We start from the raw sequence: 20,777 nt of genomic DNA on the forward strand, positions 1-20,777 counted from the left end.
CAAGGAAGGAGTCAGTGTCTCACTTCATAAAGACTTGTTTCAATATTGGAATCTCTTTGAATGAATGATTCAATGACAAATACTTTTTTAAACGGGTTGTCGCCAGAGGAAGAGGATAAGCGTTACAATACATACAAGTGTTAAGATACTTTCGTTTTGATCGCTACTGTAGACAATAAGTGTATGCCCATATCAGTGAATGACAGCGTTCACATTGGAAGCGTGATGATGGCTTCTCACGCTCCACTGACACTGGCGATGTGAAACAGTCGTAATAGACATTGCTGAATCATTGTCATTCAGGAATAAGATCACAAGATGGCAATTTTCAACGATTAATGGTGCAGCTCTAATGTAAACACTGCAAAATGTTTTGCAAGGATATCGTCACGTTCTCACGAGACGCATCAGATCTCGCGAGATATCGTGCCACAAGATCTCGTCACATCCCTACTTTATACAACTCATTTGTGCAAGCATTTAAAAAAAAAAACATTGTCAACATATATTCCTGGGCGTTTGTGAAAAATTAGTAAAACTCATAAATATTATTAGAATTCTTTTACAATGACTGTATATCAGAATGGGCATTCAGCATGAATATGTCAGGTGGTGATTAAAATAAATGTCATGTAACCATCTAAAACCTTTTAACAACTTTCATAAACTGTCAATTGCTGTAAACCTTACCTTTCTTTCCACCCTGCTCCTCCGTATTAAAGTCAGTGACTATCGAATTAAGTGACTTTGAGAGCCAATAAAGTTAATTCCGTATGTACATAAATTTGTGCTCTAAGCCACCACAAAATCCATATGGTGACTCCATTGATTTTGGACTGCAGTCAACAAGATGCATGGCTAACGATAACAGCAGGGTGAAGTGATGAAAGAGTGCTTTCTCAAAAAACCAAACAAACACCATGTATCCATGCTCTCTCACACATCCACATCATTAAGGAACCAATGGGTAGATGAGCACATCCATGCATGCTAATACGCACAGAGAACTCGAACCCAAACGTTACCGCCTGCATCTTAAACAGACAAATGCTCACTTACACTTTAACATGAGCAGAGATTGCGATAATTATATGGAAAAGGCTGGGATAAGTGCAGATATGCAAACAGCAGTAAACAGTGGTGCATAAAACCAAAGCACCATTATCCAGACCATACCAATCAAGCGAGAGCTGCTTGCATCAGCAAGTCACGAGAGATCAACTTGCAGTCAGCATCGTAACGGCTCACATACGTTTCACTCTAGTGCGCTAACTACTTTTCATTAAGCTGAGTCAACAAAGTAGAACAAATACAATTAATATTTCTTCTTGTTTGCTTGCTTGTTGACACAATCCTCAATGTGAGGTCCCTCAGATCAGAGGGAATCTGGATAGCTCCACTCATCTGAAAAACATATTTTTCAGTGACAATCATCTGACATCACCTGAAAGCCAGATGTGCTTTTTAATTAAGATGTAAAGTACTCAAGTGTTTCCAACCGCGACTATATTAACAGTTAAACATGGTTACATTTGGTAAAACCCCATACTATTCGTTTCATTTATTCTATTTTTATACTTTATGTACTTTTCTTCAGTTTTTAGATGAATGGAAAATGTTGCAAACCAAATTTGAATTTGTGTTGCTTATATACGCACTATGAACTAATGCATGTGTGCTAACTGCTAATCCACAACACCAACATGTTCTTTCTATCATCATCATGCAGAAAAATGAATCCACATGTATAAAGCTAATAAAAGGTTTAATCTTATAAAAACATGTAATTTGTGAAGTGGTGGTATAGATGTTAATAACATCATATAATAGGCACAACGCCTAAGGATAATGCACTTATGTTAAAAATAAAATGAATTGCAGCGTGAATCGGCTACTGTGAAATGAATTATAAAGGGTGCTGTGCACAATGAACGGATCAGTGTGATCTATAACAGCAGAAAGACAGAATGGCCACTTCATAGTTGACCGTGCCTGCGTTTTCCCTGCAGACTTACACTCTGCTTTGGCACAAATCAAGCTGGCCGTCGGGTAACTGAAAGAGCGCAGGATGGCACCGATGGCCAAGCTTAAGTCCTCGTTGCTAGGATACAGCGTCACTGAGGCAAAGCGCAGATATGGCAAGCGCGGAGTCTCCTCTGGACCAATCTTGATGTGAGGGATCTAGGAGGACCAGACAAGAATAAGGAGGAAGATTTAGAAGAATAGATTGTCTCATGGCTGATGCCAATAGCTAAAGTAGTGGTTTTCGATCTTGGTCTTAGGGGACCAACAGCACTGTACATTTTGTACATCTCTCTTATTTAACACACCTGATTCAGAACATCAGCTGGTTAAGAAGGAGCTCCATTAACTAACCTGAGCATGTCAGGTAAGAGAGACATACAAAATGTGCAGAACCTCCTATTCATCAAAGAAACCTGAAAAAAAGCAGTCAGGGTTTCCACAAAAATCTGATAAAAATAAAATAATGTTTCCTAAGCCTTTGACATTGAATAATGGAGTAATGATGCTGAAAATTAAAATAGAAAACTAAAAATTTTAAATTCTAATTAGATTTCGCACTTTTACTATTTTTTTATCAAATAAATGCAGCTGGGTTGATCATCAAATCTGACTGACCCCAAATTTTGTGGTGGGATGCCAATCAAAAACAAACAAACAAACAAACAAAAATCACTATGAAATGTGAATCTATGATCGTTGCATTCCACTTGCAGCAATGACAATAGGGATGTGCGAATATTCAGATTTTCAATTCAAAACTGAAGATTCAGAAGTTCAATTCAGAATTGAACTTAAAAAGTCTTTTAAATACTAAATGAACCCCTACATTTAAACTGATTTCATATAACTGCAATTTTTACTATAAAATCAAAGTTTGACTAGAATGTTGGCTTAAGTACTTGTTTAAAAGTTTAACAAATAGTTTAAAAAGTCTTGAGGCCTGAAGGATTTATAGGCCTTACAGACAGAAGGACAAAATGACTGATAGATCGTTGGACGTTTGTCATATTTTGTCTTTGAAACTCTGCCCAAAAAAAGAGTATTGTTTTTTTTATGTCAGTTCCAGGTTTCAATTATACTGACAATTTGAGATTAAAAGTGCTGACCACACTGTGTATAAATATAATGCAATTTAATAACAGTAAATTAGGTGTACACAAAATGACTGAAATTAAATGCACATTCATTTTATGCAATATTAAATTGTTAATTGCCTGAGTGGGCACCAAAACGGCCAGATATCGGCCAATTAATCATCCTGGCTGATATATCATTCTATCTCTCACCGTAAGGAAGGAGCAGAGAGAGAAAATACGGGAAATTAGGTCAGAGGGGGAGATGCTTTTCAAGCAGCAAAGCAAAGGCACACAGGAAATAATGGCCTGTGGCTGAGGAGCAGTGTAAATTTATCATTTCAAGAAATGCTCTCACAGACACATACACAAACACACTTCCTTTCATTCTCACCTCTTTTTCCCCACATATATGACTGACGGTGGATCCAGAAGCAGGACTAGAGGCAGGGCCAATGACAGAGACCACTCCCTTTGGCAGGATCTGACACACTGAGAGGGGTAAAGATATATTATTAGAAAGAGACAGATATATAGAGATACCATGAGAGAGAGAGATAGAGAGCAAGGTGATGGAGCAAGACAGTGACTGAATGAGAAAGGGACAGGGTAGAGAGAGACAGACATTGCAGTGGGCAGAGAAAAAGCCAACGTCTTGGACGCCGTCCAGTTCTGTGTCCTGTTCCTAGATGATATATCAAATTAGGAGTCAATGCAAAGCTCTTTTTGATTAATTACATCAATAAGCACAACACAGATTTATGCTCTGCCTACAGGAGATTGCTGCTCTAATTCTATACAAGAACGAGGAAGAGAGAGAGCACACGGTGTATATTTAGATGAAAAGATTTTTTCGTGCTTGCTTTTGAACTGTGTTGCATTGAAACATTCAGGGCACTGTGCATGTGTGACATGGGTATGTAATTCATTTAGCATCAAATGAAAATCTTTTATCCTGTTACATTCACGTGCTGTGAGTGTGTGTTATCGGTCCATTTCAGTCCAATGGTTAAAGCGAACTTGAATTAAAAATGGACTAAAAGTGTTTTTCTTTCTTTACCCGTGTTCTTGGGTTTATTGTGCACTCCTCGACAGTGCATATTGATCAAAATGTAATAAATCTCCAATGAAAATAATGTTAATCAACAACCAAATGGCTTTAAAAGATTAAAGAAAAAATTGAAGCATTGCTTTAAATTACTGTTGCAGGTAATCAGCATTAAATCTCGCCAGTAGTTAATTTAAATTAGTTTACAATAACGGTATAATATAATAATAATAATTTAACTATTAATTGATAATAATTAGTATATTAATTAAATATACATTTGAAAAATTAATACAGTCAAATAATTGGAAAGTAAATAATAATAATAATAATTTTGTAGACAATTCAGCATTAAATCTTGCCGAGGGTTAATTTAACTCCGGTTAACAAAAAATATAATAGAACAGCAAATAATACATTACAAAAAGAAATCATCCAAACTTGACTTTCCATCATCATCAAAAAAAAAACATTGTTTGAGACTATTTGTTTTTTTAGAACATTGTAGGTGCTTCATGAAATCATCATAAAATGTAATTCCATTTAACAATCACGGAATAATATAATATTAATACCAACAATACAAAAAGAAATCATCCCAATTTGACCTTCAGCTTTGACTTTCCATTCAAAAGCATCCTCTAAAATGCCCACTTTTCTTAATCCAATCAAATTCCAATAAAATCCTGTCCCACCCTACGATTGATTTTCATTCAAGCTGTTGAGGTTTCATTCAAAATACTTCACATTACAGAAGTAAAATTGTGAATGCTGTTTGATGCGGGTACCGGTATGTGTGCATGTAGTCGTTTTGTTGGACTCACTTGTGTCTGTCGTCTCATACTGAGAGTCTCTCTGCAGCTCAAAGATGTCGACCTCCACACGGGCTCGGGCCGGGCCCTCCATCACACTGTTGATGTTCTCTCGGGCCAGAGCCAATGCCAACCGCTCTCCACGTCCACACGCTGACTGATCATCTAAAATAGCAGCTGAAGAGGAACAGAAAAAGCTCTGTGTTTTGTTTCCGCTCTGGAATTTAATTGAGTTTTCTGATGTTGACGATTGAAGCTGCGTTTGTTATTGCAAAAAGATGGAGTTACTCATCATGATTGAACAGAAACAAGTTTGCAACGAATGTCGCATGTTGTGATTTGAACTGATTAGATTGTGCTATTGAGCGCATTTTCTTTGGAGGCTTGCCAGAGATTAATTGATGCTTTATTGTTCGCAATAATCAAGACGAACATGCTGATGCTTGAAGCAATCAGTCACATGCTGTGAAGCAACAGCCGAGTACAAGCCACTTTGAAAAAGGCTCCTGCTTGAATCCGATAATACTGGCTAATTTCGCCTGAACTCTGCTCTGAACGGATTCAAAACGGATTAATCTTATTTTTGATAAATCAACAAAAAATAGAAGCAAACGATCCTAACATACATTTCTGAGATTATCGCTTCACGCTCTCTGTTCTGCATAACAGGTGTTTCGTTGAAAAAGATTAGGCCTAGTAGGAGGTCAGTACATCAGAAGATGCGTTTAAAACATTAAATCAAGAACAAGCTTTGTAGTCACTATAAATGTGGGCTTCACTTTGATGCTTGCTGCCTCCATAACAAGAAAAACATTTGGGTTATCAGGAGACTCTACCGCTGCTTATTCCAAGTAAAAAGTGTTTTATTTTTCACATGATCTCTATAGATAAAGCTGGAAGAACTGAGGCAGAATTAGACCTTCTAATGGGTAGAAAGTGGATGAGGTTAGTGTAGGTTGCGTAGGTGAAGTCCAGTAGTATGATTACTATTATCCCTGACTATTAACCTTTCCAACACTGTTTGTGCTACTGACATGAATGATACCTCAAATTATGTGGCTTTTTGAGGAGATTCTCTCAGCAATGTAGGCTACTATTTTCACCGGGTACGTGATAAAACAGGCAAGATGATCCCATAGTTTTGACTTGGACCAGTAAAGCAGTCATCTAGAACCAGAGAGACGATGTGAAGATGCAATTTTGTGTGTTTTGTATCAGGAAGTGGTGGACTCACCCATCCTGACGGCTGCGAGAGTGGGTGCCTGGCTGTGAGAGGACGGGGCCATGGTCAGCAGAAGCAACAGCAGGAGGAGGAAGAGGAGGTGAATCGACAGCAGCAGCGCTGGCAGAGCCGGCATCTTCCACTGCTCCTCATGGAGAAAGGTCGTCTGGCTGCCTGCACCGCCACCTGGAGGGCAGGTACGAAATTATGCATGAGAAGTCATCCACTGACATACAGAGTTAAGAAAGAAACTAAGGATGCACGGTCTAAAAATTCTGTCCGATATCGAAACGCAGATTATCATTTTCATGTTATAGCCAGTAACCAATAATGGGCCGATATTAAAATTCTATTTTGGCTAAATAAAAATTCAATACAAATGCAAAAAAAATTTAAATGTTACCAGCGAATTTAGACATCACAACATTATAAATGTACAATATGAAAAATGGAGATTCGTTTTGAGATTTTTTTTAAAGATTGCATTAACAGTGTTACTAATTTTTAGTCTAACTGTTTGATTGATGCTTTTCAAAAAGAGAGATAAAAAAGGGAAAAAAGCAGTATCAGTATTTCTTTCGATATGTTAAAGGTACTGCATAGTTCACCAAAAAGTTTCACACCACCCATAGTTCACCCTCAGGCCATCCTAGATGTAGTAGTGAGTAAATTAACAGAAAATTTTCATTTAAGGTGAACTTCCCTTTAACAGAGAAGACGAAGCAAGGTGAGATCAGACAAAAGTATTTCTCACACTTTGAATCTGTCACAAAGTACAATTAGGTATAATTTCACCAAGATTCAAAAAATGAAAATATATAAAAAAGAATATTATATATATTATATATTATATATATGTATGTGTGACCCTGGACCACAAAACCAGTCATAAGGGTCAATTTTTCAAAATTGAGATTTATATATCATCTGAGAACTGAATAAAATAAGCTTTCCATTGATGTATGGTTTGTTAGGACAATATTTGGCTGAGATACAGCTATTTGAAAATGGAACATGATCTTCACTTAATATACTAGTGATTTTTGGCATAAAAGAAAAAGCAATAATTTTGACCCATACAATGTATTGTTGGCTATTGCTACAAATATACCCATGCTACTTATGACTGGTTTTGTGGTCCAGGGTCACGTATACTGTATATAATATATATATATATATAGAGAGAGAGAGAGAGAGAGAGAGAGACAAGAAGAATATGTATAGAAGAGAATATAAAAAATATTTTTAATTGTTGCCTTTAAAGATTAACTATAAGTGAGTGTTAGATGACAGCAAAAGGAATTTAAATATAACAATTGGGGAAATGAGCATGCATAATTACATATACCCAATACAGGTTGACATATATCCAATACAGACTTGTGCATCCCAAAAACAAACATATGGCATGTTGAGAATAGCACCATGCATTTTTTTTGTATGTATGTGTTAAATGCCTGGTTGACCAAATACATTATCCAAAATGTGCAGTTTACATTTTAAATAAAATGACAACATAATAAAATAAACTAAAAAACGAAACAACAGTCTAGATAACTAGATGCTAGAAGTTGAATTAAACATGCAACATTTTAACATTATTCAGTGCGAGTGAGGTCACGTGAAAACAATTCTGCTAGCCACCGCATTGAATAAATGCATACTATTAAAAAATATTCAGCATACAGTATATAATGCATAACTTGCAGGAAGCAGCTATTATTCCATTCCAAATATAGTCCTTGATTTTGTTTAACTTGGCTGTTGTCCACACCACTCTGTCCTTGTGTTGCATCACCCACTTAAGCTATTAAAGGCTTCCTCGTTGACCATTTTGGTTTGCAAGCAGCACAAACATGCCACTTTTAAACATAATATGCCTGTTTTTTCAATGCCCTTCACTAACACACACAACACGGGTATATATTCCCATCCACACATTAAGAAATGAGATATACCAAAATGCCTGTTACTTGTCCCCGCGCTGTAATATAAGCCATACACAAGATGCTGTGGATATGATGTGATAAAATATTCAGGACTGATGCCAAAGTTTACATTGCCGTTTATTAGCACCTGAAATCATATTTGCAGCAGTTGCAGTGACTTGCTGAGGTTGTTAACTGGAAACCGAAAAACACATTTTTAAAACCATGATGGATGATTCAAAATGGTCATTTTGACAGATAAAATATTAAAGCATCTGGTCTATTGTGTTTCTATACTTACCATTGATTCACATAGTAATTCTGGGATGCTATATATTTTACTGAAGAACAACAAGAGCTTACTATGAGTGGTTTTCCAAAACTTTTCAGGTAAGGAGGAAAGTGTATGTATGCAAGCATAAAAATAAAAAGTCCTTTCAATTCAAATGTGTTCAGGTCACTGTAGACCTAAACAGGACTGATATAGGCCTAAATTATTACTGTGCATGAATAAAATACCATGTGCGTGATATTTCAAATATGCTGCTCACAGATAAAGCGATCTCAGAAGAGGTGCATGTGTGGAAAAATGAGCATGTATATGAATGAAACAGTGAACGAATTACCAGGGAAATCAAAAATGTACAAAAATAGACCAAGTCAGAAATTTTACAACCCAGTCCGTCAAAGTGATTTATAATGATTATTTGTACCGCAACCTCGGCACAGGCCACATGCTGCGATATAAAACAATTCACCACAAGAAAACCCACAACAGAATACAGAGAAGCCGAGAGAATTGAATGCAGCCAGAAGAAACAGACTCAGAAATGGCTTTGGGAGACAAAGAGGAGAGCGAGAAAGATTGAACGCTTGACGAATGCAGCATAATAGAGCCAAAAAGACTCCGGTCTGCTGTGTGTGTGTGCGTGCATGGGCCGCACAAAACAGAGACACAAGTCAACCTAAAGATCAAGAGCCTCATCCCTAAAGCCACCGTCAATCCTGGGCTGCCTGTGTTTGAGTTTGTCAACAGCTTGATTTGTATTGGCCTTCTCCGGCTCCATGAAGTAAATGTTTATCTTTCCTGCCAATAAGGCCCATTGAATGCATTCAAATTGAAGTCTGAATGGAAGCAAAATGAAGTGAGCGAACCAAAAAGGGAGGAGAGGACAGAAGAAAGACAGTCGGGATGAGATAGCGCGCAAGAGAAAGCAGAAATAGCGTGGAGAGAAAGATGAAAGTAAACCGGAGGAGATAGTGAGAGGGGAAGAGGGTCGGAAGAAAAAGAAAGTATTAACACACACAAATAAACACCACATGAGGCGACGGCATGCTGAATGGGCAGAAATTCAAGCTTGGCTGTTTCAGTTATTTAACTGTTAGCTTTCCGTCCACCTGCATTGAATTTAACAGTCAATGTAATTGCCTGCAGGCTCGCCTAATCAATGGAGCTCTGCTTTCGCTCTCTATAACAATATATAATGTGTTTAACACTTCCTAGGACTGATGCATGGACATTCACACCTTGTTAACCTTTACAAATCTCAACAGTGACCATCATCTTCTTGGGTTCCAGAAGTTATTTCTCTTTTTTTTAAGTATCACATAAGCTGTTGTACAAAAATATCAATGTGGCTGTTGATGCAGGCCTTCAAACATAGAAGCTCAATTCAGAAGCAATCTAATTGTAATAAAAATTAATTCAGTAAAAATACACAAAAAGCTTTAATAAAAACATGCAAAAAAACAACAACTCCACGCTCCAATGGTAATTTGTATATTATAAATTCAATATGCGTGTGTGTGTACCTGTTTTTCTATTCAGGTGGGGACTTAAACCTGAATACACACAGACTCATGGGGACTCGTGTCATGGTGGGGACCTAAATTGAGATCTCCCAGGGTAAACAAGCTAATAAATCACACAGAATTACGTTTTTTGAAAATCAAAAAATGCAGAAAGTTTCCTGTAAGGGGTAGGTTTAGGTGTAGGGTTGGTGTAGGGCAATAGAATATACGGTCTGTACAGTAGAAACAGCATTACGCCTATAGAGAGTCCCCACAAGGATAGCAAACCAGACGTGTGTGTGTGTGTGTGCGTGTGCGCGTGTGTGACCCTGGCTGTGAAAACCCAGCTAAAGTCTTTTTTTTATTTACTATTTTCTACATAAGATCATACTTTGTAAAGTAAAGAACATTTTGTGAAAATGTAACCTTGATATATTTAATATTGACTGAGGCCATGTCAGAGATTGAAATCATAGTGAAATTAATGGCTGAAATCAAACTTTGATGCTTGTTATCTTATAATTAGATTTTTAGACTTTAGCCTGGATTTCACAGACAGGGTCACATATTATTATTATTTTGAAAAATTGTCTAATTCTAAATTTGAAATAAAACAATTTAATTAATAAAATTAATACAATTAAATCTAAAATTAAAAAAAAAAAATCTTAAGACATGCAACACTGAGTAAATATGAAAGAATCACTGAATTCTTGAATGATTGGTTTTGCTTCATTATCAATGTATTGTGTAATAAAAAAAGACAGCTACAGTATCTCACAAAAATGTGTACACCCCTCAGATTTCAGCAACCATTTTAGTATATCTTCTCAAGGGACAATACTACACAAATGTAACTTGGATATATTTTAGAGTAGTCAATGTGCTTGTATAGCAGTACAAATTTACTGTCCTCTAAAAATAACTCAACATATAGCCATTATTGTCTAAATAACTGGCTACAAAAGTGAGTACACCCTAAATGATAACAGTTATACGTCATTTAACCATGCAAAGCCACATGTCCTATTCATCATGTTCATGTTTTTGTCTGCTTGACAGGACCATACAAATTTGTGTATCTTGTATTAGAGCAGTTCAAATTTGGTTCTTTGAGTACAATTCTCTCATAATGACCACTGGATGTTCAACATGGCACCTCATAGCAAAGAACTCTCTGCAGGATTTGAGAATCAGAATTGCTGCTCTCCACAGAGATGGCCTAGAAGTTGCATAACACCCTGAAACTGAGTTACAGTACAGTGGCCAGTGGGTTTCACTCAGAACAGGCCTCACAAGGGTCGATCAAAGAAGTTGAGACCTTGTGCTGTGCTTTAAGGCCGGTACACACCAAGCCGACGCCGATGAACTAGTGCCGACGAAAGCAGACTGCAGGGTCGGCCGACGTTGGCAGCTTCTGGGTCCAAAGTTGCCCTGACACACCAAGCCGACGCTCGATACCCGACTGTCAAGTAGCACGTCCGTTCTGCGCCTTTCTCCCGCACTGGTTCGCCAGCTGAACAGCCAATCAGAATGATCAGATGGCCTGACTGACCGACGAGCTCCGATGCCGATTCAACATGTCGAATCGGCCGAAAACAAGCCGACGAGGACCAACTTCAGCCGACGGCGCGGAACACACTGAGAAGACTTCGTCGGCCAACGAACAAAAACTGCCCGACGGCCAACCGTCGGCTTGGTGTGCACCGGGCTTTAGGTGAAGAAGCTGGCTTCAAAAACAGACGCATGAGTGCTGCCAGTATCGCTTTAGAGGTTGCGGAAGTGGAAGGTCAGCTTGTCAGTGCTCAGACAATACTCCGCACACTGCAACAAGTCAGTTTGCATGGCCATCATCCCAGAAGGACGAATCTTCTGAAGCTGGCTCACAAGAAAGCCCGCAAACAGTTTGCTGAAGACAATCTGTCCAAGAGCATGAATTACTGGAAACATGTCCTGTGGTCTGATGAGACTAAGATATATTTGTTTGGCTCAGATGGTGTCCAGCATGTGTGGCGACGCCCTGGTGAGGAGTACCAAAAGAATTGTATCTTGCCTACAGTCAAGCATGGTGGTGGTAGCTTCATGGTCTGGGGCTGCATGAGTGCTGCTGGTGCTGGGGAGCTGAGGTTCATTGAGGGAAACATGGATTCCAACATGTACTGTGACATTCTGAAGCAGAAGATGATGACCTCCCTTCAGAAACTGGGGCAAACGGCAGTTTTCCAACATAATAACACAAACACACCGCCAAAATGACAACTGCCTTGCTGATGAAGCTGAAGGTAAAGGTGATGGAGTGGCCAAGTATGTCTCCAGACCTGAACCCTACTGAGCACATGTGGGGCATCCTCAAGTGGAAGGTGGAGAAGCACCATGTGTCTAACATCCAGCAGTTCTGTGATATTATTATGGAGGAGTGGAAGAGGATGCCAGCAACAACCTGCGCAGCTCTGGAGAATTCCAAGCCCAGGAGGATTGAGGCAGTGCTAGATAACAATGATGCCCACACAATATATTGACACTTTGGACACAGTTTTGACATGTTCACTTAGGATGTACTCATTTTTGTTGCCAGTTATTTAGACAATAATGGCTATATGATGAGTTATTGTTAGAGGACAGTAAATTTGTACTGCTATACAAGCTGCACATTGACTACTCTAAAATATATCCAAGTTTCATTTCTATAGTATTGTCCCTTGAGAAGATATACTAAAATGGTTGCTGAAATGTGAGGGGTGTACTCACTTTTGTGAGATACTGTATGTTCTTTTATACTTTAAAGTCCCCATGAAATTAAAATTGAGGGAGTTAGGACGATTTTAAGGGCCCATGCACTTTTGGGGCCCCCAGAGATCGGTTTTATTAGTAGTAACAGTAGTAGTAGCAGTGTAATAGAAATTATAAATGTATCTATCAGAGAGTTACAAATAAAACAATATTGCGGTTTATTTCTGCATTTCCGGCAAAATTATTCACTGCATGGTTTCGTCCCGTCCTACGTAGCCTAGAGTCACTAGGTGCGGACTTGAAGCATGGCTACAGATGCTTGCAGTCAGGGGCGGAGTTGAAAACAGACACGTCAAGCCGGACACTTTCTGCTCCCGTTAGTTCACACGGTGCTTGCCTACTCTATCATAGATGAAGTAAATAAAATGCAATATTTGTCAAATACACAGACATTTCAGAAATGTTTTCATGAGCAACAGAAACACTTTTTAAATACTGCTTAATACAGCGCCATCTGTTCAAGAATAAAGTTCAACGTACATATACAGTGGGGCAAAAAAGTATTTAGTCAGCCACCAATTGTGCAAGTTCTCCCACTTAAAAAGATGAGAGAGGCCTGTAATTTTCATCATAGGTATACCTCAACTATGAGAGACAAAATGAGAAAAAAAATAAAAAATCCAGAAAATCACATTGTAGGATTTTTAAAGAATTTATTTGCAAATTATGGTGGAAAATAAGTATTTGGTCAATAACAAAATTTCATCTCAATACTTTGTTATATACCCTTTGTTGGCAATGACAGAGGTCAAGCGTTTTCTGTAAGTCTTCACACACTGTTGCTGGTATTTTGGCCCATTCCTCCATGCAGATCTCCTCTAGAGCAGTAATGTTTTGGGGCTGTCGCTGGGCAACACGGACTTTCAACTCCCTCCAAAGATTTTTGATGGGGTTGAGATCTGGAGACTGGCTAGGCCACTCCAGGACCTTGAAATGCTTCTTACGAAGCCACTCCTTCATTGCCCGGGCGGTGTGTTTGGGATCATTGTCATGCTGAAAGACCCAGCCACGTTTTATCTTCAGTGCCCTTGCTGATGGAAGGAGGTTTTCACTCAAAATCTCACGATACATGGCCCCATTCATTCTTTCGTTTACACGGATCAGTCATCCTGGTCCCTTTGCAGAAAAACAGCCCCAAAGCATGATGTTTCCACCCCCATGCTTCACAGTAGGTATGGTGTTCTTTGGATGCAACTCAGCATTCTTTCTCCTCCAAACACGACAAGTTGAGTTTTTACCAAAAAGTTCCATTTTGGTTTCATCTGATTCTCCCAATCCTCTTCTGGATCATCCAAATGCTCTCTAGCAAACTTCAGACGGGCCGGACATGTACTGGCTTAAGCAGGGGGACACGTCTGGCACTGCAGGATTTGAGTCCCTGGCGGCGCAGTGTGTTACTGATGGTAGCCTTTGTTACTTTGGTCCCAGCTCTCTGCAGGTCATTCACTAGGTCCCCCCGTGTGGTTCTGGGATTTTTGCTCACAGTTCTTGTGATCATTTTGACCCCACGGGGTGAGATCTTGCGTGGAGCCCCAGATCGAGGGAGATTATCAGTGGTCTTGTATGTCTTCCATTTTCTAATAATTGCTCCCACAGTTGATTTCTTCACACCAAGCTGCTTACCTATTGCAGATTCAGTCTTCCCAGCCTGGTGCAGGTCTACAATTTTGTTTCTGGTGTCCTTTGACAGCTCTTTGGTCTTGGCCATGGTGGAGTTTGGAGTTGGACTGTTTGAGGTTGTGGACAGGTGTCTTTTATACTGATAACGAGTTCAAACAGATGCCATTAATACAGGTAACGAGTGGAGGACAGAGGAGCCTCTTAAAGCCTCTTAAAGATTCCTCTTATTTTACCGAGGAATTTACCAATTAATTCTTTAAAAATCCTACAATGTGATTTTCTGGATTTTTTTTTCTCATTTTGTCTCTCATAGTTGAGGTATACCTATGATGAAAATTACAGGCCTCTCTCATCTTTTTAAGTGGGAGAACTTGCACAATTGGTGGCTGACTAAATACTTTTTTGCCCCACTGTATACTATTTAAATACTAATAAAGTGGGGGTATATATGCTTTCATCAGTGTTTTATGATAAACGTGACTCAATATAACATTGCGACTACAGTAAAAAAGCTGTTACTGTTCTAAAACACAGATTTATGAGCAGTATTGGATTTGAAGATGCTAGAAACATACGTCATTGTTGTCATGTGGTGAATTTGGCCAATCATGTCGTCATCAGCACTCCTGCAGTCGCTCTGAAAAAGCTGCGCCAGCTGAGTCAGCCGGCTGCTCTCGAAACGCTATCGCGGTACTTTGATGCCACACGTGACAGTGACATGGTGTCAGCGCCGGTTCAAGTCGGACTAAATTTCTAACCAGCATGCACTGCTTCAAGTCAGCTGCCGATTGGTCTGTGTAGTGCTGCATGAAGTCAAACGCACCTACTGAGTGAGATCAGAATCAGATGGTAAACTGTCAAATTAGAGATGTCTTCGAGTTTGAGGGGGGAAAACCGAGCCGGATGATTTGGTCAGTCGCACTTTTAAACACATTTTAGTTTTGCTTACCCTTTTCTACTCCAACATGAAAATGCCTCTGTGTATATGGCAAGGTTAAAAAAGAAGAAGATTGATTCAGTCAGTGTGGAAGAATTTGACTGGTCTGCAGAAACCTCTGCTGTGACTTTAAATGCAGATCTTGAGCCAAAAACTCATCACACCAATGACTTATGCATACAATCATTTTAGACACTTCCAAAACTGTGGCAACAAAGATGGAAATACAGTTTTTAAATACATGAATTATGTTTCCATCTTTGTTGCCACAGTTTTGGAAGTGCCCTTTTCTGTTCTAAAGAGGGTGTCCCAATACTTTTGTCCATATGTATGTGTTTGGTGATGAGTTTTTGGCTCAAGGTCTGGATTTAAAGTCACATCAGAGGTGTTCAGCTGGGATTAGGACTTGGCTTTATGCAGACCAGTCAAGTTCTTCCACACTGACTAAATCAATCTTTTTTTTTTTTAAACCTTGCCTTATACACAGATGCATTGTTGTGTTAGAATAGAAAAGGGTCCTGTCCAAACTGTTGCTATAAAATTATAGCACACAATTCCCTAGAATATCATTATATGCTTAAACATTAAGATTGTTAATGTTAATTCAGGTGCCTCCGGACCAGGACCAGCAGATTAAAGAACAGTTTCTTCCCCAGAGCTGTCTCTTTACTGAACTCTAACCCCCGTTGATCCACTTCCTCATATATTGTTAACTCTTCTCTCCTACCTCACATCGGCCTTATTTGCACTACTGAATGTAAATTTTTATTACAGTAACAACTGTTTACTTTTGTATCTTGCACTACCATACTTAAATTGGATTATGCTCATTTGCACTGCCGACTGTTGTTTACATTATCACTGTTGTTTACATTATCAATGTTTACATTAGCATTTTGCACCGTATGTCTAATTGTAATATGCAATCACTTCCACTGCACTTTTACACCTTGTTTATAGTAATAGCCATCTGTATATATATTATATTGATAGTACATATCACCTGTAAATTCTGTTTATAGTAATAACCATCTTTCTATATATATTTATACATATATTCAGTACATATCCTTGTCCTGCACTTATTCAACCATTGTATATCCTGCACTTGCTGCTATTGCACTTCTGGTTAGACCTAAACTGCATTTCGTTGCCCTGTACCTGTACTTGTGTAATGACAATAAAGTTGAATCTAATCTAATCTAATCTAATTTGTACTCATGGAAATTACTAAAGTAGTCAAACCTGTTCATTAGAAGGGGGTGTCCCAATACTTTGGGCAATATAGTGTATGTTTGGTGCGGTAGGGGGCCCAACCTCATATTCTTTCATTGGGCCCAAAATTGCTAGCGGCGCCCCTGTATACAGTCGTGTGATATGAGAACATTAAAGGTTCTGTAGTGATGCTATCTGAAAACAGCCACAACGCCAATAGGCTTGTCACCATCAGCACCATAGTAATTTAACTTGAAGTTATTAACACTGTACAAATAACCTGTGTTGGCAGAAATGTATTTATTATAAATGTTACTGTTATTACATATTGTGGAATATTTTAATTTTATAGAAGGTGCTTTGTAGTTTCATGTTTAGTTTTTTTTTTTTTTTAACTACAAATTTTATAGTTTATTATTACTTATTACTTATTTTAAAAACCATATAACCATGGTAATGAGGACCATGGTTTTACTTCTTGTGACCACCATCCTACTAATACTAGTCAGCTAAACTCTGAATTATAAGTAAGGACTTATTTTTTTTAGATGTTTAGTTCTAGTGAATTTTAATTTAAAGGTCCCATGGCATGAAAATTTCACTTTATGAGGTTTTTTAACATTAATATGAGTTCCCCTAGCCAGCTTATGGTCCCCCAGTGGCTAGAAATGGCGATAGGTGTAAACCGAACCCTGGGTATCCTGCTTCGCCTTTGAGAAAATGAAAGCTCAGATGGCCCAATCTGGAATCTTCCCTTTATGTCGTCATATGGGGAAAGGTTACCTCCCCTTTCTCTGCTTTGCCCGCCCATGAGAAAATGAGCTACTACCGTGCGAGGCGAGCGCAATATTTTTTTTCCTCGAGAGACATCATGGCTCAGATTCTGGGTCAAACTGAAAAGCTTGAATGACTGCGTGTCTACAAGCCATTGCGATACATCCACTGTCAACATTAGCGCATGGTAGCACAAGCTGGTTAAGGCCACACACCCACCCTCCACCTTGCCCCGCCTCTCTCCTCCTCATTAGCATTTAAAGCTACAGACACAGAAATGGCACGTCCTAAGGAAAGCTCATTGTGGGACTGGCTCGTAGTGGCTGAAATTCTGCACCAAGGCTGAATTTCGGGAAAGAGACTTCAGATACAGTACTATGGACCACTTAGGCCTATATAAAAGCATCCAAAAAGCAGCATGTCATGGGACCTTTAAGTAAAATGTTAATTCAATAAGGGCCTGATTAATCAGTGTCTTATATAAATTAGGTGTTTATTATTTACAAATAATAAAGTTCTTAAATGGAGATTCACCCAAAAATGAAAATTGTCATCATTTACTCAACATCATGTTATTCCAAACCTGTATGAATTTCTTTCTTCTGTGGAACATAATTTGAGAAATTCAAGAAATTTTTCTCCATACAGTAGAAAATCAAGGGTAACCAAAATGGTTTGGTAACATTCCACAAAATCTACTTTTGTGTACAACAGATGAAAGTAAGTCATACAGGTTTGGAACGTCATGAAGGTGAAATGACCACCGAATTTATTAGCAGTAACTCTCCAGCAGTTTAGCTCAAAATCAATGCTTTTCAAGTGCTTTTCTATGTGACAAAAATGCATTAATTTTGTTGCATTTGTTTGCAAAATCTTTTGATGCGCCCATAAGAACAAAAGACAATACTTAATTGAACCTTTTCTGATAAGAAGTGTGCGCTGCAAACGCGAGCATTTTTGACAATCATTTCTGTCCAGTCCCCTCGGTCTATCTCGTTTAACCACAGCTGTCGTCGTTTTTTTGTCTGGCAGTGGCAGCAGCGTTAAAATTTAAATATTTCAAAATTCTGACTTTATTCTCACAATTCCGAGATTATATCTCACAGTTCTGATAAGAAAAATCAACTCGTCATTCTTTCTTTTGAGTTTATATCCCACACTTATGGCGTTTTTCCCCCTCAGAATGGACAAACTCGCTATTGTTGAGTTAAATCAAGTTATAAAGTCCAAAATACGAATTATAAAGTTGCATTTGCGAGAAAAAGTCAAAATAAGTAACGTTAAGTGTAAAATGTTACAGGTTTAAATAGTATTTCATGCTAACTGTAGGGAAAATATAGTATGTTCTCAATGAATTGCATATATGAATATTATGTAGACCAATTGTTTAAATCATACTTAAAAGTAGAGTAATCATAGCAGCTTTCATTCATTAGTCTGTCCGTTAAACGTCTGAGTTTAGCTTCAAATGGCGTTTTTGACGACAGTATCCTATAAAAATGATTTGCATTCCAATTCTGACATCCAAAGGCACAACAATACATTTTCTCTTATTCTGTGGATTTTTCCCATTTCACTCCGCTTGTTACTGTGTGTTTCTGCCACCACAGTGCACATGCAGCTGCTAGTGACGTAACTGTGACGTCTACACGAAATTGGTCTATTAGAATGTGGCTGTCATAAGCTGTCAAATGTGGCTTAACCGAGCTCAATGGCTCTAGCTCGAGCTGATGAAACGCTATTGGCTATTTTAAAAAAGGGTTGGAGCTGCTCAATATATCCCTGCCCTGTCTTCCTGTTTCAGTTGAAATTGAAAAAGCTCATATTAAATCTCCATGACATTTGAATGGTATTTTAGTTAGCATTTAACCCATCTGGAACAATGTACATATGACTAGACACAAATCCTGTTCTTAGATGGGTGTATGACAAATGCTAAGCATCAGGCCAGTGAAAAAGCATTACCAATTCCATACATCTACTATTCTTGACCTTAAAGAAAGTCGTTTTTGTGATGCCTCTAGATGCTTTGTTGAAAATTAAGAACAGAAGGCTCTGAACTTGCTTGGCTTTTGATCGAAGGTAGCACTTAAGACTGTGCTTTTAAAGCTTTTGGGAGTCTAAGTACCAAGAGGCTCAAACAAAATAAAACTACAAAAATTGTCAGGTATTGAAGAAGACAGGTTTTTGACTAGACTGCGGAAAATATTCCAGGCAGACACTGCTCCCATGCTGTCAAATCCAATATCCTAATTCTCACATTACACCTCAAACACTGTCCTGCGGTTTCATTCGGATTTACTTTGGAACAGCCACTCCAAGCCAACTGGCTGTGATCCTTCTCCACAGGCTGTTAGAAGAAGAAAAAAAAATGTTAAAACAGTGTTCCTAATATGCCTGTCACCCTCACTGTAATGTGTCTGTGTTCGGGACATTAACGCGGCTCATCCTGTGAGGTTGAGGCAAATAAAAAGGTTTGTTTGCCTCAGAGGCAGCGGTGGCATGGCATCCGTGCTGCCTCGGATACTATAATGAAGGGATAATCCTCTCATTTAGCCACAGACAGGGGATATATTTCGCTCTCTTTTTGTGATGGGTGAGGTGTGTGTGTATATAACAGTGCATAACACAGCAGCAGAATAAACATTAAAACACTAGCGAGACGAAGGGGTAACAGCTTGAAATGATTGGATGTGTGACAGAAATAGACAGAAACACACAGTGTCATCTGGACAGAGGGGTTGGTGGCTTGTTGAATGAAAGGGATGATATAAAAATATAAGCCTGAAGCTTTCAAGCTTCAAAAAAGCAAACCATTAAAGCAGTGCATACGGCTTGTTCACTATGCCAAGTCTTCTGAAGCTATATGACAGCCATTTAACAGACTGAAATGTTGATGAAATATTTGGGTGTTTTTTTCTGTAAAAAGGGGATTGTTTATTCCATCTATCTATCTATCTATCTATCTATCTATCTATCTATCTATCTATCTATCTATCTATCGGCTGTATATTTTATTATGATGTTTTTTTTTTTTTTAATACTTAGCAAGGCTGCATCTACAACCCAAATTCCGGAAATGTTGGGACGTTTTTTAAATTTGAATAAAATGAAAACTAAAAGACTTTCAAATCACATGAGCCAATATTTTGGCAGAGTCTCTCAGAAGTAAAGATGGGTAGAGGCTCTCCAATCTGTGAAAGAGCGTGTAAAAAGATTGTGTAATACTTTAAAAACAACGTTCCTCAATGTCAAATGTCAAAGGCTTTGCAAATCTCTTCATCTACAGTGCATAACATCATCAAAAGATTCAGAGAAACTGGAGAAATCTCTGTGCATAAGGGACAAGGCCGAAGACCTTTGTTGGATGCCCGCGGGCCCTCAGACGACACTGCATCACTCATCGGCATGATTCTATCATTGACAATGGGCCCAGGAATACTTCCAGAAACCACTGTCAGTAAACACAATCCGCCGTGCCATCTGCACATGCCAACTAAAGCTCTATCATGCAAAAAGGAAGCCATGGTCCAGAAGCGCCG

At 38.6% G+C, this 20,777-nt stretch overlaps 1 protein-coding gene across 5 annotated transcripts in view; it reads right to left on the reverse strand.

Moving 5' to 3' along the window:
* LOC131526440 (glutamate receptor ionotropic, kainate 5) overlaps positions 1 to 20,777 on the reverse strand; it is a 146,702-nt gene that overhangs the window by 35,730 nt on the left and 90,195 nt on the right. For all 5 annotated transcript variants that reach the window (XM_058754759.1, XM_058754757.1, XM_058754761.1 and 2 more), the window contains 4 exons: positions 6,193 to 6,366; positions 4,971 to 5,135; positions 3,493 to 3,590; positions 2,016 to 2,181 (listed from right to left, as the gene is read on the reverse strand). In XM_058754759.1, the coding sequence (XP_058610742.1) occupies positions 2,016 to 2,181; positions 3,493 to 3,590; positions 4,971 to 5,135; positions 6,193 to 6,316 (553 nt within the window). In that variant the 5' untranslated portion in view covers positions 6,317 to 6,366. The remainder of the gene's footprint in view (positions 1 to 2,015; positions 2,182 to 3,492; positions 3,591 to 4,970; positions 5,136 to 6,192; positions 6,367 to 20,777) is intronic.

The sequence above is a fragment of the Onychostoma macrolepis genome, chromosome 19 (assembly GCF_012432095.1).
Source record: "Onychostoma macrolepis isolate SWU-2019 chromosome 19, ASM1243209v1, whole genome shotgun sequence".
In the NCBI taxonomy this organism is placed as follows: Eukaryota; Metazoa; Chordata; class Actinopteri; order Cypriniformes; family Cyprinidae; genus Onychostoma; species Onychostoma macrolepis.